The sequence below is a fragment of the Salmo trutta genome, chromosome 2 (assembly GCF_901001165.1).
Source record: "Salmo trutta chromosome 2, fSalTru1.1, whole genome shotgun sequence".
Classification (NCBI taxonomy): Eukaryota; Metazoa; Chordata; class Actinopteri; order Salmoniformes; family Salmonidae; genus Salmo; species Salmo trutta.
In genome coordinates, this window is record NC_042958.1 from 44,795,076 (window position 1) to 44,822,425 (window position 27,350).

The following is a 27,350-nucleotide window of genomic DNA, read 5'->3' on the forward strand; positions in this document are numbered from 1 at the left end:
ATGTAGACTACCTCCTGCTAGCTTCACACTGAGCCAGATAGAGAATATGTGTGTGTGTGTGTGTGTGTGTGATTGTGTGTGATTGTATGTGTGTGTGAGAGTTATGTACCTCCTGCTAGCTGCACACTGAGTCAGAGAATCAATCCTGCCTCGAGTCACTCAGGTCTGTGTTGAAGCTGTAGACAGCACCTCTCCTCTCTCTCTCTCTCTTTGTTCCCTCAGCTGCTCTCTACCACCCATTCCCTTTCCTTACCCGTTCCTCTCTCTCCCTCAGCGACTCCGTGTGCTAGTTGCCAACAGGGCTGCCAAGCAAGCCAAAGCGACAACACGGTCAACAATTTTGAAAAGGCTTTGTTTTAGACAACAGTAATAGACATGTTGATATGAATGTGGTAGTCTGGGGTGTTTTATATGTGTGTGTGTGGGTGTGTGTGTGTGTGTGTGTGTGTGTGTGTTGGCCAAGCTAGTGTGGGCTCTTAACCACACTGGAGCATATGGTGAAAGGCTAGCAGCTCCCAGTTACCATGGTGACGATGTGTATGTTTGCTGTCATTACAGAATGTGAAATGTCCTCCGCAAAGGCATCAGTAGACTGAGCTGCTAAACGTGTTAATTACCTCAGTAAATGACTCATAATAACCATTGAGATAGACATATTATCTAGCCTCACACATACAGTACTGTTTGGTTACAGGGTCTGTGAAAATATACGTTTTATGACTAGGTCTTTAGGTGGGTTTCAATGGAATGTGTTTTTAACCCTTAACCCCCCTTCAGATATACATAAAGAAAGGAGGTATGGTAAACAAGTGGTAGTTTTGTCTGAAAGGGGTTTTTCAGCTCCTAGGAGGAGCTCCAAGAACAGTACCTGTCTCTGTGTTCACCACTGTACTGGTCATAAATTCACAATTGACATGATATAATGCATGCATTTTAGCAGATGTTTTTTTATCCAAAGCGACTTACAGTCATGAATGCATATATTTTTTTTTAAGTACGGTTGGTCCCTTGAATCAAACCCACTATCCTTGCGTTGTTAAGCTTCATGCTCTACCAACTGAGTCATTCAGGACCACATCGTCAGATGGGTAACCTGCCAAGCAGGTTTGAGGAGTTGGTGAGGGAACTTCGGTCAACTCTGAGTTCAACTCGGCATAACCTGTCATAACCGGTCATATGAAAGTGTCTCACCTTTTAGCCGGGTACATTTCTATGGCAATGAATCATTCAGAACGAACCTGCTCCGGGACAGACACACAGCTAACTCAACTTATCCTGAATGAAATGACTGAGCCGCGAGTTGAGGACCAATTAAATCAAATTCCCTCCATCTTGCAAAGGTTGTGTCATCATCCCCTTCGTTTGAGGAAGACGACTGAAAAATACTTAAGAGTCTATTGACTCACCAGTGCATCGATCTAAGTAACATAATAATAAAAAAAACTCAGCAAAATCCGTCAGTTTAAACTAGAGATATCTGTTGATGTCGGCCTTTCCGCATCTGCGGCGGAAGGTGGCCGAGCTACAGCGGTGTTTGTCAGACCATGAGACATCCCAAAAATCTGTCTTCTTACGAAATGTCTGCAGCGTCCAAATGGTTTTGCTCTACGACCCCCACAAGTGTCACGGAACGCGTCTTGAAGGTAACCCATATAAACACATGGAAGTATGTGTCAGGCGCGTCGTAAAGGACAGACCAGGGCGCAGCGGGTATAGTGCTCATCTTCTTTAATTTTAGTGAGAAAACACTTTTACAAAAAATAACAAAACCAACAACCGACAGTTCCGTCAGGTACTTACACAAAATGGAAAACAGAACATAGAAAATGAAAACTAGAACCAAAATCCCCTAGACCAAAAACCCCCAAACACACAAAACAAACACCCCCTGCCACGCCTTGACCAACTATAATGACAAAAGACCCCTTTACTGGTCAGGGTGTGACAGTATGGAGATATATATAGACATTAAACATTCGTCTGAAGGTAACCCATATAAATGAATGGCAGTATGGAGGTAGTTTTGTGCCAACAAAAATAAGGGGTTAAATGTGTGTCCAAAAAAAACTAAATATTCCTGAGATTTCTTATATCTCCTAGACATAGGACAGACACTTAATAACCTTATTCCTTATGATACCTTTGTTGACTGTCTTTTTTGTCATTTATGAACGTGTTATTCAATGAGCTTTAATAGTAGCCAAATTCCCTACACTCTAACCACTAGGCTGCCTGCCGTCCCTACACTCTAACCACTAGGCTACCTGCTGTCCCTACACTCTAACCACTAGTCTACCTGCCGCCCCTACACTCTAACCACTAGGCTACCTGCCGTCCCTACACTCTAACCACTAGGCTACCTGCCGTCCCTACACTCTAACCACTAGGCTACCTGCTGTCCCTACACTCTAACCACTAGTCTACCTGCCGCCCCTACACTCTAACCACTAGTCTACCTGCCGCCCCTACACTCTAACCACTAGGCTACCTGCCGTCCCTACACTCTAACCACTAGTCTACCTGCCGTCCATACACTCTAACCACTAGGCTACCTGCCGTCCCTACACTCTAACCACTAGGCTACCCACCGTCCCTATTAGAGTATACCACCATCCTGCTTAATATATGTTATATCACCTCTGGATTTATATGGTCCTCTGAATGTCAGTTTGTAGAGTGTGGCGCTTGCTGTGCCTGGGTTGTGGGTTCAATTCCCAGAGCCACCCATAAGTAAAATGTATGCACAGGTGACTGTAATTGCCTTTGGATAAAAACATCTGGTAAATGGCATGGGAAGGGGGTCAAGGCATATATTAATGAAGTAGTAGCAGTTTGGTGTTTATTGGGATGACTCATGAACTGGAGGCAGCAGGGTCCTTGTTAGCTGCCACAAAGTTATAAAAGCTCATTTTAACCTCACTGCTAACATTATGTCTAACCCTAACTTTAAAAAGTTTTTTTTTTTTTTTATCTTCAGTAATGTTTACGATAAATTAACAATATTGACTTGGCAGCTGGGCCATCAGTGAAAATGGCTCTACTCTGCCTCCGGGACAAGATTAATCTCAATAAACGTCAACCTGAGAAAAAGTAGGGCAGTATTACGCTATTTTGGTTGGTCATGTACAGCAGAGGTGAGTAGTGTTTATCAAGCTTGTAGACATATTTCTCCAGTCCATTCAGCCCCCCCATTGATTATTCATCTCTCTGTCATATCTGCGTTAGCTTCACATCTGCAATTTTTGTTACGAGATGTGGCCCTGACCTCTCCTCAAGTCCATCTCTGCAGTGACCTGCCCCAGGGGCACTAAGGTTATTGACCGTGGTGAAGGGAAGGTTTTACGAGGCTTTTACCCCGCCATTGACTGATGTCTGTAATGATAGCAGGGTGAACTTACAGGGGTCATACTATCCTCCCCCCACCTATCTTCTCCTCCCTGCTGTTGTCTGATTCATGTTCTCCTGTGTGTGTGTGTGTGTGTGTGTGTGTGTGTGTGTGTGTGTGTGTGTGTGTGTGTGTGTGTGTGTGTGTGTGTGTGTGTGTAGACAAAGGAGTACACACACGATTGTGTGTCTGGCTAAGAGACAGAGACCTCTCTGGTTGTTATGGACCTCTCTGGTTGTTATGGATCTCTCTGGTTGTTATGGATCTCTCTGGTTGTTATGGACCTCTCTGGTTGTTATGGATCTCTCTGGTTGTTATGGATCAATATTCATGTTTATTTTATCTCCCTCCATGTTCACAATGGGGGTGACTGACTCTCCCTGTGTCTCCCCCTAACCTTCCATGTTCACAATGGGGGGGACTGTCTCCCCGTCTCTCCCATAATCCTCCAGGTTATCCTCTATTCAGCCTCTGTGTGTGTGTGTGTGTGTGTGTGTGTGTGTGTGTGTGTGTGTGTGTGTGTGTGTGTGTGTGTGTGTGTGTGTGTGTGTGTGTGTGTGTGTGTGTGTGTGTGTGTGTGTGTGGTATGGTGCCAAAGTACCAGTTCTGTATCAGTGTGTCAGTTCAGTTAGGGTGAAGTGTTTGTAGAGCAATATCAAATCAAATTGTATTGGTCAAATGCGCTGAATACAATAAGTGTAGACTTTATTATGGAATGCTTACTTATGAGCCCTTATGACAAATTTTCAAATTTTTAAATAACAATAACAAGGCCATATACAAGGAGTACCAGGTAGTGGAGGTAATATGTACTGTAGGTATGGGTACCAGGTAGTGGAGGCAATATGTACTGTAGGTAGGGGTACCAGGTAGTGGAGGTAATATGTACTGTATGTAGGGGTTAAAGTGACTAGGGAATCAGGATAGATAATAAACAGAGTAGCAGCAGTGTATGTGAAAGAGTGTGAAAGTATGTGTGTGTGTGTGTGTGTGTGTGTGTGTGTGTGTGTGTGTGTGTGTGTGTGTGTGTGTGTGTGTGTGTGTGTGTGTGTGTGTGTGTGTGTGTGTGTGTGTGTGTGTGTGTGTTGGAGTGTCAGTGTAGTTAGTATATGTGAGTGTGTGGGTAGAGTCTAGTGAGTGTGTGGGTAGAGTCTAGTGAGTGTGCAAGAGAGTCTAGTGAGTGTGTGGGTAGAGTTAGTCAGTGTGTGGGTAGAGTCTAGTGAGTGTGCAAGAGAGTCTAGTGAGTGTGTGGGTAGAGTCTAGTGAGTGTGTGGGTAGAGTCTAATGAGTGTGCAAGAGAGTCTAGTGAGTGTGTGGGTAGAGTTAGTCAGTGTGTGGGTAGAGTCTAGTGAGTGTGCAAGAGAGTCTAGTGAGTGTGTGGGTAGAGTCTAGTGAGTGTGCAAGAGAGTCTAGTGAAATCAAAATACAACAACAACAATACATAATAAAGGATGGGTCAATGTAAATAGTTCGATTCACCCCCGGCATCGGTCCTTACAGAATGCAGAAGCATCGGGGAGTACTGACGTTCCGGTTGGTGGTGATATCGGGGCCCGACACCGATTGAACCGGGGGTTCGTTGGGCTGTCACGCCCTAGCTGGCTCTAGAGGTTTCTTTCCCCGTTTTGCTCGGAAGGCGCCCATCCCACGTCAGGCCTCAGCTTGATCGTCAGGTTTTTACGCCCAGGCTGCTATGCCTCCGCCGGATCATCGGGCTCCCACTCCTTTGTCAAGCGCCCGTGCCTGGGCCAGGTGGGACGCCAGGTGGTGCCCCTAGAGCGCGGGGTACTGTCACGCCTGCTCCCACTCTTCCCTCATGGCGCTCGAGGGCACCAGGCTCCCCAGCATTGCGCACTCCTGCCATCATCATTACGCAAAAAAAATCCAGAAAAACGCATGTCAAAAATGTTATAAATTGATTTGCATTTTAATGAGGGAATTAAGTATTTGACCCCCTCTCAATCAGAAAGATTTCTGGATCCCAGGCGTCTTTTATACAGGTAACGAGCTGAGATTAGGAGCACACTCTTAAAGGGAGTGCTCCTAATCTCAGCTTGTTACCTGTATAAAAGACACCTGTCCACAGAAGCAATCAATCAATCAGATTCCAAACTCTCCACCATGGCCAAGACCAAAGAGCTCTCCAAGGATGTCAGGGACAAGATTGTAGACCTACACAAGGCTGGAATGGGCTACAAGACCATCGCCAAGCAGCTTGGTGAGAAGGTGACAACAGTTGGTGCGATTATTTGCAAATGGAAGAAACACAAAAGAACTGTCAATCTCCCTCAGCCTGGGGCTCCATGCAAGATCTCACCTCGTGGAGTTGCAATGATCATGAGAACAGTGAGGAATCAGCCCAGAACTACATGGGAGGATCTTGTCAATGATCTCAAGGCAGCTGGGACCATAGTCACCAAGAAAACAATTGGTAACACACTACGCCGTGAAGGGACTGAAATCCTGCAGCGCCGCAAGGTCCCCCTGCTCAAGAAAGCACATATACATGCCTGTCTGAATTTGCCAATGAACATCTGAATGATTCAGAAGACAACTGGGTGAAGGTGTTGTGGTCAGATGAGACCAAAATGGAGCTCTTTTGGCATCAACTCAACTCGCCGTGTTTGGAGGAGGAGGAATGCTGCCTATGACCCCAAGAACACCATCCCCACCGTCAAACATGGAGGTGGAAACATTATGCTTTGGGGGTGTTTTTCTGCTAAGGGGACAGGACAACTTCACCGCATCAAAGGGACGATGGACAGGGCCATGTACCGTCAAATCTTGGGTGAGAACCTCCTTCCCTCAGCCAGGGCATTGAAAATGGGTCGTGGATGGGTATTCCAGCATGACAATGACCCAAAACACATGGCCAAGGCAACAAAGGAGTGGCTCAAGAAGAAGCACATTAAGGTCCTGGAGTGGCCTAGCCAGTCTCCAGACCTTAATCCCAGAGAAAATCTGTGGAGGGAGCTGAAGGTTCGAGTTGCCAAACGTCAGGCTCGAAACCTTAATGACTTGGAGAAGATCTGCAAAGAGGAGTGGGACAAAATCCCTCCTGAGATGTGTGCAAACCTGGTGGCCAACAACAAGAAACGTCTGACCTCTGTGATTACCAACAAGGGTTTTGCCACCAAGTACTAAGTCATGTTTTGCAGAGGGGTCAAATACTTATTTCCCTCATTAAAATGCAAATCATTTTATAACATTTTTGACATGCGTTTTTCTGGATTTTTTTGTTGTTATTCTGTCTCTCACTGTTCAAATAAACCTACCATTAAAATTATAGACTGATAATTTCTTTGTCAGTGGGCAAACGTACAAAATCAGCAGGGGATCAAATAATTTTTTCCCTCACTGTATCATGTAGTCTCCCGGCAGGGTTTCCCTTTGCAATCCATGATAGTTTGAATCCCGTGCCACATCTGACGAGCGCCATAGCAGGTGGAGTAAGATTCGATCTTGGTCCTGTATTGATGCTTTGCCTGTTTGATGGTTCGTCAGAGGACATAGCGGGATTTCTCATAAGAGTCCGGATTAGTGTGTGTGTGTGTGTGTGTGTATGTGTTCTCTGCACCGCTTGAGAACGGCAAAGCTTCAAGTCGTCGATTCTCATTAAAAATCGGTGCAGAAAAAGGGAGAGAAGGGAGGGTGAGAGAGAGAGAGAGAGAGAGAGAGAGGAGAGAGAGAGAGAGAGAGAGAAGGAACATGCTTCATCACAGAAGCTTACGTTGACAGACTGTTTCCTACATCCTCTAAAATAGCCTACGAGGAGAGAGACGTGTGTGTGCGCATGCGTGTCTCTCACACAGCCGCACACAGAGCTGCCAGCATCTTCAGTTCCAGCGTGTTCACATCCGGGTGGTTAGGGAAGAAAAAGAGGAGGGAGGGAGGGAGATAGAGAGGACCAGGGAGGGAAGGAGAGAAAAAGAGACTGCCAGAATATCTGCAGGTTAGTCTGAGACTCAGCAGCTAGAACGATCATTTAGGACTGGAGAAGAGAGGAAGGGAGGAAGGATAATTTACAACTGGAGAAGAGAGGAAGAGGAAGAAGGATAATTTACAACTGGAGAAGAGAGGAAGGGAAGGATAATTTACAACTGGAGAAGAGAGGAAGGGAGGAAGGGAAGAGGAGGGGATAAAGAAACAACAAAAGAGCAGAAGAGAGGGAAGGATACACAATATAAGAGGGATAGAGACAAGGATATATAGAAGAAGGACACATGAGAGAAGGATAGGAGAGCAGGAGAAGAGTAGAGCAGAGACTCGGTGTATAGAGAAACCAAAGGAAAGGCAGAGAGGAGAGGCAGAGAGGAGAGGCAGAGAGGAGAGGCAGAGAGGAGAGGCAGAGAGGAGAAGAGAGGTAGAGAAGAGAGGTAGAGAGGAGAGGCAGAGAGGAGAGGCAGAGAGGAGAGGCAGAGAGGAGAGGCAGAGAGGAGAGGAGAGGTAGAGAAGAGAGGTAGAGAGGAGAGGTAGAGAGGAGAGGTAGAGAACAGAGGTAGAGGAAATCAACAGGAGAGCGTCAGTAGAGAGAGTCAGTACAGAGGTAGAGGCAGAGGAGAGACAGGCATGGTCTGGGGGGCTCTGTCTCCTCTGCAGTGGGCTCGATGGGGCTGGGACACCCTATACAGAGACACCAGCCCTGGGGATAGGGACAACCCTACTAACCCTACTCTGGGGATGCTCCAGAGACTGTCCTGGGGGTCCCAACACCATGCCATGATCCTGGCCAGACAGAGGTGAGCGAGCGAGAGAGAGAGAGTGACTGGTAAGAGAGAGAGAGAGAGAGAGAGAGAGAGAGAGAGAGAGAGAGAGAGAGAGAGAGAGAGCGAGAGAGAGGAGTGTGTGTAGCAGAATTCTGAGACATCCATCTATATACAGTCTCTGATGTATATACAGTCTCTATGTGGAAGCTGATGCAGTGTGTGTGTGGCAGAATATTTAGATGTATATGTGCCTATCAAGATGAATATGTAAATACGGCATGTGGTTTACATGATCAGCCAAAGTAGTACAGAACCCATGCAGCATATTAGTGTTAAGTGCCTTGCTCAAGGGCACATCCCCTTTCAGTCACTGGTCTAACGCTCTAACCACTAGACTACCTACTGGTTACTGGCCCAACACTCTAACCACTAGACTACCTACTGGTTACTGGCCTAACGCTCTAACCACTAGACTACCTGCTGGTTACTGGCCCAACGCTCTAACCACTAGACTACCTGCTGGTTACTGGCCCAACACTCTAACCACTAGACTACCTGCTGGTTACTGGCCCAACACTCTAACCACTAGACTACCTACTGGTTACTGGCCCAACGCTCTAACCACTAGACTACCTGCTGGTTACTGGCCCAACGCTCTAACCACTAGACTACCTACTGGTTACTGGCCCAATGCTCTAACCACTAGAATACCTGCTGGTTACTGGCCCAACACTCTAACCACTAGACTACCTGCTGGTTACTGGCCCAACACTCTAACCACTAGACTACCTACTGGTTACTGGCCCAACACTCTAACCACTAGGCTACCTGCTGGTTACTGGCCCAACACTCTAACCACTAGACTACCTGCCTCTCTATATAATGTAATATGTGTTATAACCTATGTTACGGTTGTTTTGACACTCGGCATGTTGGGAGGTCGGGTGGTCTGTCTGTCTGTCTGTCTGTCTGTCTGTCTGTCTGTCTGTCTGTCTGTCTGTCTGTCTGTCTGTCTGTCTGTCTGTCTGTCTGTCTGTCTGTCTGTCTGTCTGTCTGTCTGTCTGTCTGTCTGCCTGCCTGCCTGCCTGCCTGCCTGCCTGCCTGCCTGCCTGCCTGCCTGCCTGCCTGCCTGCCTGCCTGCCTGCCTGCCTGCCTGCCTGCCTGCCTGCCTGTCTGTCTGCCTGCCTGTCTGCCTGTCTGTCTGTCTGTCTGTCTGTCTGTCTGTCAATCTTTTAGTAGCTATCATCTTGATATGTTGGTTCGTGTGTAAAAGGGAGGGGGAGCGTCTCAGGCGAGCCATTTTCTGTCTCCTGGCTGCAGATTCAGCGCTTTCATTTTCAGACCTAATAATCCAGCAGGGCCAATCAGACATAAAGGAAAACATACATGCTGACTAGGGTCTTTGTTGGACTAAATATGGGAGCGTGATAAACAGGGACGATATTGGAACCATAAAGTAGAACCGTCACAGCGTTGACACATTAGCTCATTAGTTTCAGACTGGTGATATTTTCTCTTAATGGGAAACAGTATGTATATCTGCACAGATGGTTGTACAGGATGTTAGGAAAATGACTTGATGATCAACATATTTCTTTGTTTGTTTTCATTAGACCAATATCTGTCTGCCAATCCATCCTACACGGGCTCAATAACAGCTGAGCCACGTTCCAATATCCATTGTTGTCACGCATTTCTTTATGCTAATGTGGATTAAGAAGAGAGCGATTGTTATTGCTCACAAACCGCATCGTCCGTTATTTCCAGAGAATGTACAGCGTTGAAGTTTATCGCTTACTAATCAACCTGTTGTCTCATGTTTCTCTCTCTTCACACCTTTGTCCCTCTTCCACCGTGATACTGAGGTTTATAATGAGGCTCTGTCTCTCTCTCTCTGTCCTACAGGAGCTCAGACTCTGACGGAGCGTTCGAGACACCGGAGTCGACCACCCCTGTCAAGTCCCCCACTGGAGAGACAGACCATCATACCCAGCTGCTGACCTCGGAAGACACCGGTGAGAGAGAGAGAGAGAGAGAGAGAGACACAGACACACACATAGAAAGAGAGAGAGGAAGGAGAGAGAGGAAGGAGAGAGAGGAAGGAGAGAGAGGAAGGAGAGAGAGAGAGAGAGAGAGAGAGAGAGAGAGAGAGAGAGAGAGAGAGAGAAAATCTTAGAACACCCTCTAGTGGTGACTACTGGTACATCAAACAAGAGGTTTGCTTTGTTTAGTGAGTCAGACCAGCATCACTGAGTTGTTAAAGGATATAAACAGGTCTTATAAATGCAGAAAAGCTTCAGTCATCCATCACATGATGTATGCCGTGTTTTACTGATTGGCCAACTGGGAGGTGTGTTGAAATATTCAGAGCTCATTCATCAATTTAATTAGACTTGTCTTAAACCAGACTCAGCCTTCATCTCTATCTCTCTCCCTCTTTTTCTCCCTCTTTTTCTCTCTCGGTCTCTCTCCCTCTTTTTCTCTCTCGGTCTCCCTCTCGGTCTCTCTCTTGGTCTCTCTCTTGGTCTCTCTCTCTTTCTCTCTTTCTCTCTTTCTCTCTTCTCTCTTCTCTCTCTTCTCTCTCCTCTCTCCTTTCTCCTCTTTCCTCTCTCCTCTCCCCTCTCTCTCCCTCTTACACATACACACACACACAAGCATCAGAAGAAAGTAATTTCTCACTCTCATTCATAAACCATAATGCAAACCCTGACAATGCATTGTGGGATTATGTCTTGACTACATAACACTTGTCATATATATTTCTCTGTTCCTCCAGGTCTTGGCTGTGACTCTGAGGCAGACGGTGAACCCGGGTCAGAGGCTAAAGGTCACCATGGTAGCTCCCTGTCCATAGTCTTTGACGAGGACAAGCCCATAGCTGCTAGCGGAGCCTATAACTTAGACCAGCTCATTGCTGCTGCTGCTGCTGCTGCAGAGGCCCAGAGCCGATCAACTCTAACCCGCTCTCTGAGCCTTCAGGCTGGGGAGCTAGACGGCTCCGGCCCCCTAGACAGCGTAGGATCCTCCCTCTCAATCGGAGACTCCCGTCCCTTGGCTGAGGCCTTTAGTATCGACGGTGGTACTGAGAGTGCTCCAGGGACCCTCCGCAGACCATCCAAGAAGGGGCCTCTCCGCCCTGGTGGCTCCCTGAAAAAGAAGCCTCTCCTCAGGCAGAGCTCTAACCCAGAGAGCCCCCAACCTCCATCATCTGGTATCACACCGGAGCTGAAAAAGAGCCACAGAGCAGCTAGCCCCCTATTGGGCCCCGAGGACCAGGAAGTAGGAGGAGCCACAACAGACTCTGGCCCTGCCTCGGCCACACCCAGTCCAGGAGGCACACTCCGCAGAACCAGGAAACCACGTGTGGAAAGCCCCGCCCCTCTCATTGAAGAGACCAATCACACTAGCCCAGAGACAGATAACCAACCAATCCCAACCCCTACTCCTGTTCCAACCCTGGCCATTTCCATACCCCTCCGACAGGAGGATACACTCATCTCAGTGCCGGAGGCCCCTCTCCCAGCCAGCGAGGGCTCCTCTCCCATCCCCCCTAGTGGGGCCTACAAATGGGACCCAGACAACTTTGAGGACATCGACCCATTCAACACCGGAGGTAGTAAAGTCGCTAACTCCCCCCCGTTGGGAAGGAAAGGAGTCGCTAACTCTCCCCCGTTGGGAAGGAAAGGAGTCGCTAACTCTCCCCCGTTGGGAATGAAAGAAGTCACTGGGTCCATTGCTCACAAAACTGTCACTCCTGTGTCTAACCCCCCTCCTGTCTCTACTGAGGAACCAGCTCGTCCCTCTACCAGCCCCCCTATTCGCACCTCAGGGGCGGTCAGACTGGAGTTTGACTATTCTGAGGAGACCCTCGAGGAGCCTCCTAAGGCCTCTCCACCTCCCAAGAAGCTGGGCAGGAAGCCAGGCTCCAAGGTTAGTCTGTCATAGGATTGAAAAATGGTACCTTTCTTTACTCTTGCTGATTTCAATGTGTCATTTTTTTTTTGCCTGATTATCTTGCTGATTTTTTTGTTTTTGAAAAAATAGTACATGTTATTACAATTATTATTCATAATACCTATATTCATGCCATTATTATTATTATGTTTATTATATATTTTAATAATATTAATAATAATAATTATTATTATCAGATGCCTCTAAGGAAGCCCAGGATGGGCCTGAAGAAGGCTGTCCAGCCGCCGTCGGAGCCCCTAGACAACACCCCCGCCACTGTCCCCAGTGATGACATTCCTATCCATAAGGCTTCCTATAACTTTGACCCCGCCCAGTGGGACGACCCTAATTTCAACCCGTTCGGCTCGAACAGCGAGATCCCCGTCTCTCCCAAACTGAACAAACCCTCCCATCGATTCGACTCTGACACCTTCGACGAGTCTGCTGCCTTCAAGTCCTCCTCCAATAGCATGGCTGCGTCTACGCCCACGGCTGCCTCAGGCTCCGCCTCCTTTGAGGTGTCGGCCAATGACAATGAGGTTGATAATGATAACGATAATGTCGGTGAGCTGGAGGACCACAACCAGAACAAACCATCCAAAACGAAGAAGAAACCTATCAAATCGTAAGTTGGTTTTAAAAAATGTATATTTGTATGGTCTTTCCTGACCTTATTGAACAGAGAGATAGAGAGCATGAAAGGTAGTGGAAGATAGAGTATCAAAGGGCAGTATTCAAACGCCGACACCGTAGGCTTGTATGCCGGAGGCTGTGGCGTTACTGCTTGACCAGTCAGGCCACCAGATAGCGGTTCCAATATATATATGTGTGTGTGTGTGTGTGTGTGTGTGTGTGTGTGTGTGTGTGTGTGTGTGTCAGGTTGGAAATAAAGATGTGAAAACACATGCAGATAATATGATAAAACATAGTGAGAAATGTGTGTGTGTGTGTGTGTGTGAGAGAGAGAGAGAGAGTACACACACACACACATTTCTCACTATGTTTTATCATATTATCTGCATGTGTTTTCACATCTTTATTTCCAACCTGACACACACACACACACACACACACACACACACACACACACACACACACACACACACACACACACACACACACACACACACACACACACACACACACACACATATCTCACTATGTCTTATCATATTATGTGCGTGCGTGTGTTTTCACATCTTTATATTCAACCTGGAACTTACACACACAAGCCCTAACTCACTAACCTAACAAAGAATCAGGTTTGGGGTCAATACCATATCAGCCCTAACACACTTTCTGAATTGACTGGAATTGACTCCAAACCCTGCAAGGCATTAACATTAATCTGCACCCTAGTCTATGCCATCAATGTGAATAATGCCAGTAAAATACTTTTTGGGCCAGAAGCCAAAAAATCCTCAAACTCCTGATAGACTTCCCACTGCTGTAGTTCTAGTTAACATAATGTTCCCTAACTAAACTAGTTACATTAACATAATGTTCCCTAAATAAACTAGTTACATTAACATAATGTTCCCTAACTAAACTAGTTACATTAACATAATGTTCCCTAAATAAACTAGTTACATTAACATAATGCTCCCTAACTAAACTAGTTACATTAACATAATGTTCCCTAACTAAACTAGTTACATTAACATAATGTTCCCTAACTAAACTAGTTCTAGTTAACATAATGTTCCCTAACTAAACTAGTTACATTAACATAATGTTCCCTAACTAAACTAGTTACATTAACATAATGTTCCCTAAATAAACTAGTTACATTAACATAATGCTCCCTAACTAAACTAGTTACATTAACATAATGTTCCCTAACTAAACTAGTTACATTAACATAATGTTCCCTAACTAAACTAGTTCTAGTTAACATAATGTTCCCTAACTAAACTAGTTACATTAACATAATGTTCCCTAACTAAACTAGTTCTAGTTAACATAATGTTCCCTAACTAAACTAGTTACATTAACATAACGTTCCCTAACTAAACAAGTTCTAGTTAACATAATGCTCCCTAACTAAACTAGTTACATTAACATAACGTTCCCTAACTAAACAAGTTCTAGTTAACATAATGCTCCCTAACTAAACTAGTTACATTAACATAATGTTCCCTAACTAAACTAGTTCTAGTTAACATAATGTTCCCTAACTAAACTAGTTCTAGTTAACATAATGTTCCCTAACTAAACTAGTTACATTAACATAATGTTCCCTAACTAAACTAGTTCTAGTTAACATAATGTTCCCTAACTAAACTAGTTACATTAACATAATGTTCCCTAACTAAACTAGTTACATCAACATAATGTTCCCTAACTAAACTAGTTACATTAACATAATGTTCCCTAACTAAACTAGTTACATTAACATAATGTTCCCTAACTAAACTAGTCACATTAACATAATGTTCCCTAACTAAACTAGTTACATTAATATAATGTTCCCTAACTAAACTAGTTACATTAATATAATGTTCCCTAACTAAACTAGTTACATTAATATAATGTTCACTAACTAAACTAGGTACATTAACATAATGTTCCCTAACTAAACTAGTTCTAGTTAACATAATGTTCCCTAACTAAACTAGTTATATTAACATAATGTTCCCTAACTAAACTAGTTACATTAACATAATGTTCCCTAACTAAACTAGTTATATTAACATAATGTTCCCTAACTAAACTAGTTATATTAACATAATGTTCCCTAACTAAACTAGTTACATTAACATAATGTTCCCTAACTAAACTAGTTACATTAACATAATGTTCCCTAACTAAACTAGTTACATTAACATAATGTTCCCTAACTAAACTAGTTACATTAACATAATGTTCCCTAACTAAACTAGTTACATTAACATAATGTTCCCTAACTAAACTAGTTACATTAACATAATGTTCCCTAACTAAACTAGTTACATTAACATAATGTTCCCTAACTAAACTAGTTACATTAACATAATGTTCCCTAACTAAACTAGTTACATTAACATAATGTTCCCTAACTAAACTAGTTACATTAACATAATGTTCCCTAACTAAACTAGTTACATTAACATAATGTTCCCTAACTAAACTAGTTATATTAACATAATGTTCCCTAACTAAACTAGTTATATTAACATAATGTTCCCTAACTAAACTAGTTATATTAACATAATGTTCCCTAACTAAACTGGTGATGTTAAATCTCATTGTAAAAATGTATTTTCATTTTAATCCAACAACAAGTGAGTATTAAGCTTTTTAAGGTTTGATGCAGTCTTGCTATAGACAGATGATGTTGCTGTAAATCGTAGCTTTTTCAAAATTCCCCATGTAATGTGAATTACATGTATCTGAAGCTGAACGTAAACAACAATATAAGGGAGAGAATAATAATTGAAAAACATACCTTTCCCGGGAAGTTGTTAATAAGATATATAATGTATGTATTGATTAAGTATTGATTGATTTGATTGATTAAGTCTCTGCCAGGGATGACATGACATTCAGTGACTCCTGATCACCCTGTCTCTCTCTTCTTCCCGTTCCAGTAACACTTTCAGAGTCAAGAGGTCCCCAAAGAGGTCGACTATGTCTGATCCATCATCACAAGTGAGTCAGTCCTCTCTCACACACACACACACACACACACACACACACACACACACACACACACACACACACACACACACACACACACACACACACACGCGCACACGCACACGCACACGCACACACACACACACACACACAGCTTCTCACTTCCTCACCTCCTCACTTCCTCACCTCCTCACTTCCTCACTTCCTCACCTCCTCACTTCCTCACCTCCTCACCTCCTCACTTCCTCACCTCCTCACTTCCTCACTTCCTCACCTCCTCATTTCCTCACTTCCTCACCTCCTCACTTCCTCACTTCCTCTCCTCCTCACCTCCTCACCTCCTCAACTCCTCACTTCCCCACCTCCTCGTTTCCTCCTTCCTCCGCTCCAGGAGCCCACCCCAGTAGATGAAGTCCAGCCTCCTATCCCCCCGCTACAGGACGACCATGCCACAGACGAGGAGAAGCTGGCCTCTTCCTCCAATCACAAAGAGAAGCTTGCTTCCTCAGCCAATCACAAGTGGGCATCCATGGAGGCGGACCTAACCTCTGACCCCCAGGAGGACTTCCCGCAGCCATCTGACCTCACAGCCTTCGTCAACGAGAACAATCGAGGTGAGTGTGTTTGTGTGTGTGTGTGTGTGTGTGTGTGTGTGTGTGTTTAAAAACAAATAGTACATTAAATAGTCATCATTGGACAATTTCAGGTCAAAAGTTAATGTCTCCATGTACAGGACGATATGTCATCCATACGTGTGCAACCCCATTTATTGATTGCTAATTGGCAGCGAGCCCATGCAGCTAGCTATCCAGCCCTTTACTAAACCCTGACCCCTAGAAGGGTAGAGGAGAGCCACACTACCCACAGGCTGTGTCTGCCTGACTGTGTTTAAACTGGGTCATGTTGTTATACTGATAGACAGACTGACTGTCCCACCAGTCCAGTTCAGTCTAGAGTATCTGATGTTCTCCCTCCTCTTTCATTTTTCTCTTTTCTCCCTCCTCTCATCTCTCTTTCTGTCTCTAACCATCTCTCTTCTCCCTCCTCTCTTCTGTCTTTCTGTCTCTAACCATCTCTCTTCTCCCTCCTCTCTTCTGTCTTTCTGTCTCTAACATCTCTCTTCTCCCTCCTCTCATCTCTCTTTCTGTCTCTAACCATCTCTCTTCTCCCTCCTCTCTTCTGTCTTTCTGTCTCTAACCATCTCTCTTCTCCCTCCTGTCATCTCTCTTTCTGTCTCTAACCATCTCTCTTCTCCTCCTCTCTTCTGTCTTTCTGTCTCTAACCATCTCTCTTCTCCCTCCTCTCTTCTCTCTTTCTGTCTCTCTTTCATTCTCTCGTACTTGTGTCTCTAAATCTGTCTGTTCTATTGTCTCCCTCAGTGCCAGACTATGAGATTGAGTACATGGAGAAGATTGGCCCCCCTTCGCCGGTGAGTATATATCCACAGTCTGTGCTGTCAGTCAGATAAGAAGGGGTAAGAAGATAGAACTGAAACCAGCTCACATTATGATCCTGATCTATGAAGATTTAATACTGCTAAATTAGGTCTATATGTTTGCTCGTGAAACTGACTGTCCTTGAGACTGACTGTCCTTGATACTGAGACTGACTGTCCTTGAGACTGACTGTCCTTGAGACTGAGACTGACTGTCCTTGATACTGAGACTGACTGTCCTTGAGACTGACTGTCCTAGAGACTGAGAGTGACTGTCCTAGAGACTGAGAGTGACTGTCCTAGAGACTGAGACTGACTGTCCTTGAGACTGAGACTGACTGTCCTTGAGACTGAGACTGACTGTCCTTGAGATTGACTATCCTTGCATACTTTAGTTTCTTCTGATCATCAAAGAAAATGTGTGGGTTTGTGTATCTGACATGGTTTAACTCTTGCTGTATGTTTATCTCTCTCTCTGTCTCTCTCTGTCTCTCTGTCTCTATATATAAATATATATATATATATATATAGACTCTGTTTGTAAAGAAACCTTCTACTCTCTACCTGAAGCTGGACTCTGTGACAGACAGCCTGACCAAGCCTAACCATGGATCAGAACTCAACTCTCCCTGCACAGGGTACAACACACTGGGGTACACACACACACACACACACACACACACACACACACACACACACACACACACACACACACACACACACACACACACACACACACACACACACACACACACACACCAGTGGAGGCTCCTCCTCAGAGGAAGGGGAGGAACGTCCAACTCAGTGAATTTCTGAAAAAGGAACATAGTGAAAAAGTGATCCTTTTTAGGTAAAATTAGAGTAAATATATTCACGCCACCAAATAACTGATTAAAATAATGTAGCTAATTTAGCCTACTCAACAACCTGACTCAAACAGAGAGGAATGCTATTTATGTTAGCTAGCTGGCTAAGGCTATCCAACATTGCAACTCTTCCAAGTCATGGTAATCTTCGGTTTTATTCATTTATTGCCACAGGGGCCCGCAGGTGTAACTGCTAAACTGATTGCTGTACACTGTACTGCTTGATTGTAGTGGGTTTATTAACCCGTTAGTTCTAGTAACTATGTTGACTATGACCTTAGCTAATATGGTGACAACAATGTAGCCTGTGTAGCAGTTAGCTGTTATGATATGATGGTTTGGCTTGGAGAGGTTTTTTCGCCTGGTCACAGACAGCTGTTGTGCACTGAAGTCCACAAGCGAAGGGAAAAGGTGAGAGGAGGCGAGCGTGTAGATGTGAGAAGGAATTATACAACGAGCAAAGTGATGGTGATGTACGTGGCTGCTATGAAAGTGAACTGTGTGTGTGTGTTTGATCAGGGGTGTATTCATTCCGCCGATTCTGTTACAAAACATTTCTTAACCCCCTAAGGTCAATGTCCATGCCCCCGTGGAAATCAAATTAGCATAACAAAACATCTCCATACAAATCCATCAGTTTAACCTAGAGATATTTGTTCTTTTGCATTGGATGCGTCTCAATCCACCTCTTATGTCACACTTCCTCATCCGTGGTGAAAGGTGACAGAGCTATAGAGCGGTGTTTGTCAGACCATTAGACATCCTGAAAATCCCGTCTTCTCACAAAATCTTCTGTAGCGTCCGAACGGTTCGGCCTAAAAAACTGTTATGACCACTATGGAAAGACGAGACTCACGAGCATGTCGGTTGGTTTGTTCTAGGACGCCAACACACCCCTCACAAGACTTGTCTGAAGGTCCCCCGGTACCAGTTGAAAAAATGAATGGAAATATATATGGAGACTGTTCAGTGCCAAAAATATGGGGTTAAATACATGAAAAAAAATTACAAATTAAATGTTTCCTGATCTTTTTTATATCTCTCAGATATAGGACAGACACTTCAGAACAAACTTCCTTTAGATTTTTTGGGTGGGACTATCTATTGTTCTATATAATGAATCTGTTATTCAATGTGTTTGTATGGGCTAATAGTTCCCCCAAAAAATGTCTTCTTCAAGTGGTCTTAAAAATCAAATAGCTAAATGATGCTTGGTATGACCTTCTTAAAACAATTCCATATAGCTTAGTATAACCCCTCCTCCACCGGCTTAGTCACTTAAACAGAAGCAAACGAAACAAAACGGGGAGGGAACTACCTGATATTTTTTCCCCCAATAGAATCTCGTTTTAGTTGCAAAACAGAACGTTTGGACTAATGATTACACCTAAGATTAGCTAGATGCAGGCAAGAGTGTGCAAGTATCTCGACTTGTGCACCTACGTTATTAACGTTAATTCATAGGCTAGGTTGTAGCATCCTCATGATGGGTATAGGGAAAATTAGAGTATCATGTACTATGTTACATTGAACTAGTTGAATGGAATATGAATGACAGTCATCCAATATGCTGTAATAGAAATAAGGCCATCTCATTTAAAAAATATATATATTGTCCTCCCTAATCTTGGAAGGCACTAACTGACACACACACACACACACACACACACACACACACACACACACACACACACACACACACACACACACACACACACACACACACACACACACACACACACACACGCACACACACGCCTAAACACACCCTCTAGTCTAGTCACATATAGTTATCAACATGAGCAGTAATAATTATAACAAATAGGTCAAAATCCATTCACACTCTCACGTGCACACAGATTGAGTTTCCAGTCCCTTTCTCTGAATCAAAGAGATGCAGGGGGCTGCCTTAATCAACATTCACAGTGCCCGGGGAACAGTGGGTTAACTGCCTTGCTCAGGGGCAGGACAACAGATTTTTACCTTGTCAGCTCAGGGATTCAATCCAGCAACCTTTCTGTTACTGGCCCAACACTCTAACCACTAGGCTACCTGCCGTCCCTCACTACCACTTTCAGTTGTTATTGTACTTGCCGACTTACCACATAACAAACACATTATCCATAAACGCACACCCATATACCCAGATATATTCTCTATCTAATTTTCCTTATCCCTCCTTCCCTCTCTCTCTCTCTCTCTCTCCCTACATGTAGGAGTTTTGAGGAGATAGAGGCCCAGATCACAGCCCAGATGAAGACTCCTGTGCTGTGCTCCAGACCCGGTCCAGAAGGGTCTCGACTCGGTCTGGAGGGGTCCACTGGAGAGAAAGAGAAGACCAGGAAGAGAGAGAGCCAGTCACTCAGCCGGACACAGAGCACAGACATTGAGCATGGAGCGGTGAGTAGAACAACACTGAACTGTCTGGTTGTCAATTTACCTCACTAAAGCAAACAAAATCAAGATGAAAATGTAGCATTGCACTTACAGTATGTTTTTCATCATCGTTCATCTGCATGTGACAGTTATTTGTCTCAGGCTCCTCTCAGATTTTCTTTCCCGGGTTCACTATGCTGAGGCCTCTCTTAATCCATACAACTGTCTGTCTGTGTTATTGTCATGTAGTCATGTAGACACTAGAGGGCGACAATGACAGCCATAAATACTGCATGGCCTGGCCTGGGGTGGCCTGGCCTGGGGTGTAGACGTTGATGCTCAATAGGTACATTAACCTCATCAGCTACTCTCAATGCCCTGTCATAAGCTAGCTACCATAAGTTAACTACCATAAGGTAACTATCATAAAGTAACTACTAGAAGGTAACTAAACTACCAGAAGGTAACTATCATAAAGTAACTACCAGAAGGTAACTATCATAAAGTAACTACTATAAGGTAACTATCATAAAGTAACTACCAGAAGGTAACTATCATAAAGTAACTACCAGAAGGTAACTATCATAAAGTAACTACCAGAAGGTAACTAAACTACCAGAAGGTAACTACCAGAAGGTAACTATCATAAAGTAACTACCAGAAGGTAACTACCATAAAGTAACTACTAGAAGGTAACTATCATAAAGTAACTACCAGAAGGTAACTACCATAAAGTAACTACCAGAAGGTAACTACCATAAAGTAACTACCAGAAGGTAACTACCAGAAGGTAACTACTAGAAGGTAACTACCATAAAGTAACTACTGGAAGGTAACTAAACTACCAGAAGGTAACTACCAGAAGGTAACTACCAGAAGGTAACTACCAGAAGGTAACTACCATAAAGTGACTATCATAAAGTAACTACCATAAAGTGACTATCATAAAGTAACTACCATAAAGTAACTACTAGAAGGTAACTAAACTACCAGAAGGTAACTAGCATAAAGTAACTAGCATAAATTAACTATCATAAAGTAATTACTGTGAAGTAACTACCAGAAGGTAGCTACCGTAAACTAACTACCAGAAGGTAACTACCATAAGTTACCTACTAGCCAGCTACAAACAACACACCTCAGTCTCAGCTACCCAGCTCCCAACCTCCTGCTGACAATGCCCAATGCTTTGCTTCGCAATGCTGACCTCCTCCTCGCCCCGCTCCTCGCACCGCTCCTTGCCCCGCTCCTGGCCCTCTTCCTCCTCCCTGCTGCCAACCCTCGTAGAAACCCACCCAGGGCTCTATGGAGGTCCAAGGTCCAGCCCCTGGCCCATCCCCAGACGCACCCTTCTTAGCCAGGCTGTCTGAGTGCCCTGACCCCCTAGCCTACCTGGAGGCTGTGGAGACTGACCTGGCAGAGACCAACCCCACTGCCTTCGCCCTCAAACTACAGGTGTGTTGATTAGAGTCAGACAGTGTGCTGTGCTCCCCTCCCTCGCGTGCCAACCTCCTTCCCGTTTGGATCCTCTCTATCCCTCGCAGTTGTACTATTGATAAATCATAGTTATGCTGTTGATAAATCATAGTTATATTATTCATGAATGAGATTGTGTGTGTACTATAATGTGTATGTCTCCCTTTGATTTCAATATGTTTTCTAGTCAGTGGTCCAGTCTGTTGTCTCGTCAGTTGTCTAGTCTGTTGTCTAGTCTGTTGTCTAGTCAGTTGTCTTGTCTGTTGTCTAGTCTGTTGTCTAGTCAGTTGTGTAGTCTATTGTCTACTCTGTTGTCTAGTCTGTTGTCCAGTCTATTGTTTAGTCAGTTGTCTAGTCAGTTGTCCAGTCAGTTGTCTAGTCTGTTGTCTAGTCTGTTGTCTAGTCTGTTGTCTAGTCTGTTGTCTAGTCAGTTGTGTAGTCTGTTGTCTACTCTGTTGTCCAGTCTGTTGTCTAGTCTGTTGTCCAGTCTGTTGTCTAGTCTTTTTACTAATGTGTTGTTAGGTCTGTTTTCAAGTCTGTTGTCTAGTCAGTTGTCTAGTCTGTTGTCTAGTCTGTTGTCTAGTCTTTTTACTAATGTGGTGTCTAGTCTGTTGTCTAGTCTGTTGTCTAGTCAGTTGTCCGGTCCGTTGTCTAATCTATTGTCTAGTCAGTTGTGTAGTCTGTTGTCTACTCTGTTGTCTAGTCTGTTGTCTAGTCTGTTCTCTAATATGTTGTCTAGTCTGTTGTCTAGTCTGTTCTCTAGTCAGCTGTTCATTCTGTTGTCTAGTCTGTTTTCTCGTCTGTTGTCCAATCTGTTGTCTAGTCAGTTATCTAGTATTTTTCTAATATGTTGTCTAGTCTGTTGTCTAGTCAGTTGTCTAGTCTGTTCTCTAGTCAGCTGTTCATTCTGTTGTCTAGTCAGTTGTCTAGTCTGTTGTCTAGTCTGTTGTCTAGTCTGTTCTCTAATATGTTGTCTAGTCTGTTCTCTAGTCAGCTGTTCATTCTGTTGTCTAGTCTGTTTTCTCGTCTGTTGTCCAGTCTGTTGTCCAATCTGTTGTCCAGTCTGTTGTCTAGTCTGTTGTCTAGGCTGTTGTCCATAAGTTGTGTAGTCTGTTGTCTAGTCTGTTGTCTAGTCCGTTCTCTAATATGTTGTCTAGTCTGTTCTCTAGTCAGTTGTTCATTCTGTTGTCTAGTCAGTTGTCTAGTCAGTTGTCTAGTCTTTTTTCTAATATGTTGTCTAGTCTGTTGTCTAGTCTATTGTCCAGTTTGTTGTCCAGTCAGTTGTCCAGTCAGTTGTCTAGTCTTTTTTCTAATATGTTGTCTAGTCTGTTGTCTAGTCTGTTGTCTAGTCTGTTGTCTAGTCTGTTGTCTAGTCTGTTGTCTAGTCAGTTGTCTAGTCTGTTGTCTAGTCTGTTGTCTAGTCAGTTGTCTAGTCTGTTGTCTAGTCAGTTGTCTAGTCAGTTGTCTAGTCTGTTGTCTAGTCAGTTGTCTAGTCAGTTGTCTAGTCTGTTGTCTAGTCTGTTGTCGAGTCTGTTGTCTAGTCAGTTGTCTAGTCAGTTGTCTAGTCAGTTGTCTGGTCCGTTGTCTGGTCCATTGTCTGGTCAGTTGTCCGGTTCGTTGTCTAGTCTGTTGTGTAGTTGGTTGTCCATAAGTTGTGTAGTCTGTTGTCTAGTCTGTTGTCTAGTCAGTTGTCTAGTCAGTTGTTCATTCTGTTGTCTAGTCTGTTGTCTAGTCTGTCGTTTGGTCTGTTGTCTGGTCTGTTGTCTAGTCCATCGTCTAGTCTTTCGTCGAGTCTCATTTCTAATCTGTTTACTAGTCAGTTTCCTTTACCTTATCTCCGACCTTTACTTTAATTGAGCTTCCTTTGCCTTTATCTATGTAAGCCTGTTTGTTGATCTTTGAGTGTGTGGGTACTGTAGGTGAGAGTGAGGGTACTGTAGGTGAGAATGTGGGTACTATAGGTGAGAGTGTGGGTACTATAAGTGAGAGTGTGGGTACTGTAGGTGAGAGTGAGTGTACTGTAGGTGAGAGTGCTGTAGGTGAGAGTGTGGGTACCGCAGGTGAGAGTGTGGGTACCGTAGGTGAGAATGTGGGTACCGTAGGTGAGAGTGTGGGTACCGCAGGTGAGAGTGTGGGTACCGTAGGTGAGAATGTGGGTACCGTAGGTGAGAGTGTGGGAACCGCAGGTGAGAGTGTGGGTAACGCAGGTGAGAGTGTGGGTACCGTAGGTGAGAGTGTGGGTACCGTAGAGGAGAGTGTGGGTACTGTAGGTGAGAGTGAGGGTACTGTAGGTGAGAGTGATGTAGGTGAGAGTGTAGGTACTATAGGTGAGAGTGCTGTAGGTGAGAGTGAGGGTACTGTAGGTGAGAGTGCTTTAGGTGAGAGTGAGGGCACTGTAGGTGAGAGTGCTGTAGGTGAGAGTGAGGGTACTGTAGGTGAGAGTGTGGGTACTGTAGGTAAGAGTGCTGTAGGTGAGAGTGTGGGTACTATAGGTGAGAGTGTGGGTACTATAGGTGAGAGTGAGGGTACTATAGGTGAGAATGTGGGTACTGTAGGTGAGAGTGAGGGTATTGTAGGTGATAGTGAGGGTACTGTAGGTGAGAGTGTAGGTACTATAGGTGAGAGTGAGGGTACTGTAGGTGAGAGTGTGGGTACTATAGGTGAGAGTGTGGTTACTATAGGTGAGAGTGAGGGTACTGTAGGTGAGAGTGAGGGTACTGTAGGTGAGAGTGAGGGTACTGTAGGTGAGAGTGAGGGTACTGTAGGTGAGAGTGAGGGTAATGTAGGTGAGAGTGAGGGTACAGTTGGTGAGAATGTGGGTACTATAGGTGAGAGTGAGGGTACTATAGGTGAGAATGTGGGTACTATAGTTGAGAGTGTAGGTACTATAGGTGAGAGTGAGGGTACTGTAGGTGAGAGTGTGGGTACTATAAGTGAGAGTGTGGTTACTATAGGTGAGAGTGAGGGTACTGTAGGTGAGAGTGAGGGTACTGTAGGTGACAGTGAGTGTGCTGTAGGTGAGAATGTGGGTACTGTAGGTGAGAGTGAGGGTTCTATAGGTGAGAATGTGGGTACTGTAGGTGAGAGTGAGGGTATTGTAGGTGAGAGTGAGGGTACCGTAGGTGAGAATGTGGGTACCTTAGGTGAGAATGTGGGTTCCGTAGGTGAGAGTGAGGGTACCATTAGGTGAGAATGTGGGTGCTGTAGGTGAGAGTGCGGGTACTGTACGTGAGTGTGGGTGCCATAGGTGAGTATATGGGTACCGTAGGTGAGTATGTGGGTACCGTAGGTGAGTATGTGGGTACTATAGTTTACAGTGTGGGTGCTGTAGGTGAGAGTGATGGTACTATAGGTGAGAGTGTGGGTACTGTAGGTGAGAGTGTGGGTACTGTAGGTGAGCGTGAGTGTGCTGTAGGTGAGAGCGTGGGTACTATAGTTTAGAGTGTGGGTGCTGTAGGTGAGAGTGTTGGTACTATAGGTGAGAGTGTGGGTACTGTAGGTGAGCGTTAGGGTACTGTAGGTGGCCGTGAGGGTACTGTAGGTGAGAGTGAGTGTACTGTAGGTGAGCGTAAGGGTACTATAGCTGAGAGTGTGGGTACTGTAGGTGAGATTGTGGGTACTATAGGTGAGATTGTCGGTACTCCAGGTGAGATTGTGGGTACTGTAGGTGAGAATGTGGGTACTATAGGTGAGATTGTGGGTACTATAGGTGAGATTATGGGTACCGTTGATGAGAGTGAGGGTACTAAAGGTGAGATTGTGGGTACCGTTGGTGAGAGTGAGGGTACTGTAGGTGAGAGGGCAGTAGGTGAGAGTGAGGGTACTATAGGTGCGAGTGTGGGTACTGTAGGTGAGAGTGTGGGTACTATAGGTGAGAGTGTGGGTACTATAGGTGAGAGTGTGGGTACTATAGGTGAGAGTGAGGGTACTATAGGTGAGAGTGTGGGTACTATAGGTGAGAGTGTGGGTACTATAGGTGAGAGTGTGGGTACTATAGGTGAGAGTGAGGGTACTATAGGTGAAAGTGAGGGAACTATAGGTGAGAGTGTGGGTACTATAGGTGAGAGTGTGGGTACTATAGGTGAGAGTGTGGGTACTGTAGGTGAGAATGCAGTAGGTGAGAGTGAGTGTACTATAGGTGAGAATTTGGGAACTATAGATGAGAGTGTGGGTGCTGTAGGTGAGAGTGTGGGTACTGTAGGTGAGAGTGAGGGTACTGTAGGTGAGAGTGAGGGCACTGTAAGTGAGAATGTGGGTACCGTAGGTGAGAATGTGGGTACCGTTGGTGAGAGTGAGGGTACTGTAGGTGAGAGTGAGGGTACTGTAGGTGAGAGTGAGGGTACTATAGGTGCGTGTGTGGGTACTATAGGTGAGAGTGTGGGTACTATAGGTGAGAGTGAGGGTACTGTAGGTGAGAGTGAGGGTACTGTAGGTGAGAGTGAGGGTACTGTAGATGAGTGTGAGGGTACTGTAGGTGAGAGTGAGGGTACCGTAGGTGAGAGTGTGGGTACTATAGGTGAACGTGAGGCTACTGTAGGTGAGAGTGAGGGTGCAGTAGGTGAGAGTGAGGGAACTTTAGGTGAAAGTGTTGACACTATAGGTGAGAATCTGGGTACTATAGGTGAGAGTGTGGGTACTGTTTGAGAGAGTGAGGGTTCTGTAGGTGAGAATGTGGGTACTATAGGTGAGAATGTGGGTACCGCAGGTGAGAGTGAGGGTACCGTAGGGGAGAGTGAGGGTACCGTAGGTGAGAATGTGGGTACCATAGGTGAGAGTGTGGGTACCGTAGGTGAGAGTGTGGGTACCTTAGGTGAGAATGTGGGTACTATAGGTTAGAGTGTGGGTGCTGTAGGTGAGAGTAATGGTACTGTTGGTGAGAGTGTGGGTACTGTAGGTGAGCGTGAGGGTACTGTAGGTGAGCGTGAGAGTACTGTTGGTGATAGTGAAGGTACTGTAGGTGAGAGTGAGGGTACTGTAGGTGAGAGCGTGGGTACTATAGGTGAGAGCGTGGGTACTGTAGGTGAGAATGTGGGTACTATAGGTGAGAGTGTGGGTACTGTAGGTGAGAATGCAGTAGGTGAGAGTGAGGGTACTATATGTGAGATTGTGGGTACCGTTGGTGAGAGTGAGGGTACTGTAGGTGAGAGTGAGGGTACTGAAGATGAGAGTGCAGTAGGTGAGAGTGAGGGTAATATATGTGAGAGTGTGGGTACTATAGGTGAGAGTGTGGGTACTATAGGTGAGAGTGTGGGTACTGTAGGTGAGAGTGTGGGTACTATAGGTGAGAGTGTGAGTACTGTAGGTGAGAGTGCAGTAGGTGAGAGTGAGGGTACTATAGGTGAGAATGTGGGTGCTGTAGGTGAGAGTGGGGGTACTATAGGTGAGAGTGTGGGTACTGTAGGTGAGAGTGAGGGTACTGTAAGTGAGAATGTGGGTACCGTATGTGAGAATGTGGGTACCGTAGGTGAGAGTGTGGGTATTGTAGGTGAGAGTGTGGTTACTATAGGTGAGAGTGAGGGTACCGTAGGTGAGAC

The 27,350-nt window shown here is 45.0% G+C and overlaps 1 protein-coding gene across 1 annotated transcript in view; it reads left to right on the plus strand.

Annotated features, from left to right (window-relative positions):
* The window catches only part of LOC115163111 (serine-rich adhesin for platelets), a 217,806-nt gene that overhangs the window by 147,946 nt on the left and 42,510 nt on the right, over nt 1-27,350 (plus strand). The window contains exons 10-18 of the mRNA XM_029714736.1: nt 9,997-10,106; nt 10,868-12,021; nt 12,243-12,670; nt 15,615-15,675; nt 16,055-16,277; nt 17,043-17,092; nt 17,669-17,751; nt 20,181-20,364; nt 21,628-21,795. Of these exons, the coding sequence (XP_029570596.1) occupies nt 9,997-10,106; nt 10,868-12,021; nt 12,243-12,670; nt 15,615-15,675; nt 16,055-16,277; nt 17,043-17,092; nt 17,669-17,751; nt 20,181-20,364; nt 21,628-21,795 (2,461 nt within the window). The remainder of the gene's footprint in view (nt 1-9,996; nt 10,107-10,867; nt 12,022-12,242; nt 12,671-15,614; nt 15,676-16,054; nt 16,278-17,042; nt 17,093-17,668; nt 17,752-20,180; nt 20,365-21,627; nt 21,796-27,350) is intronic.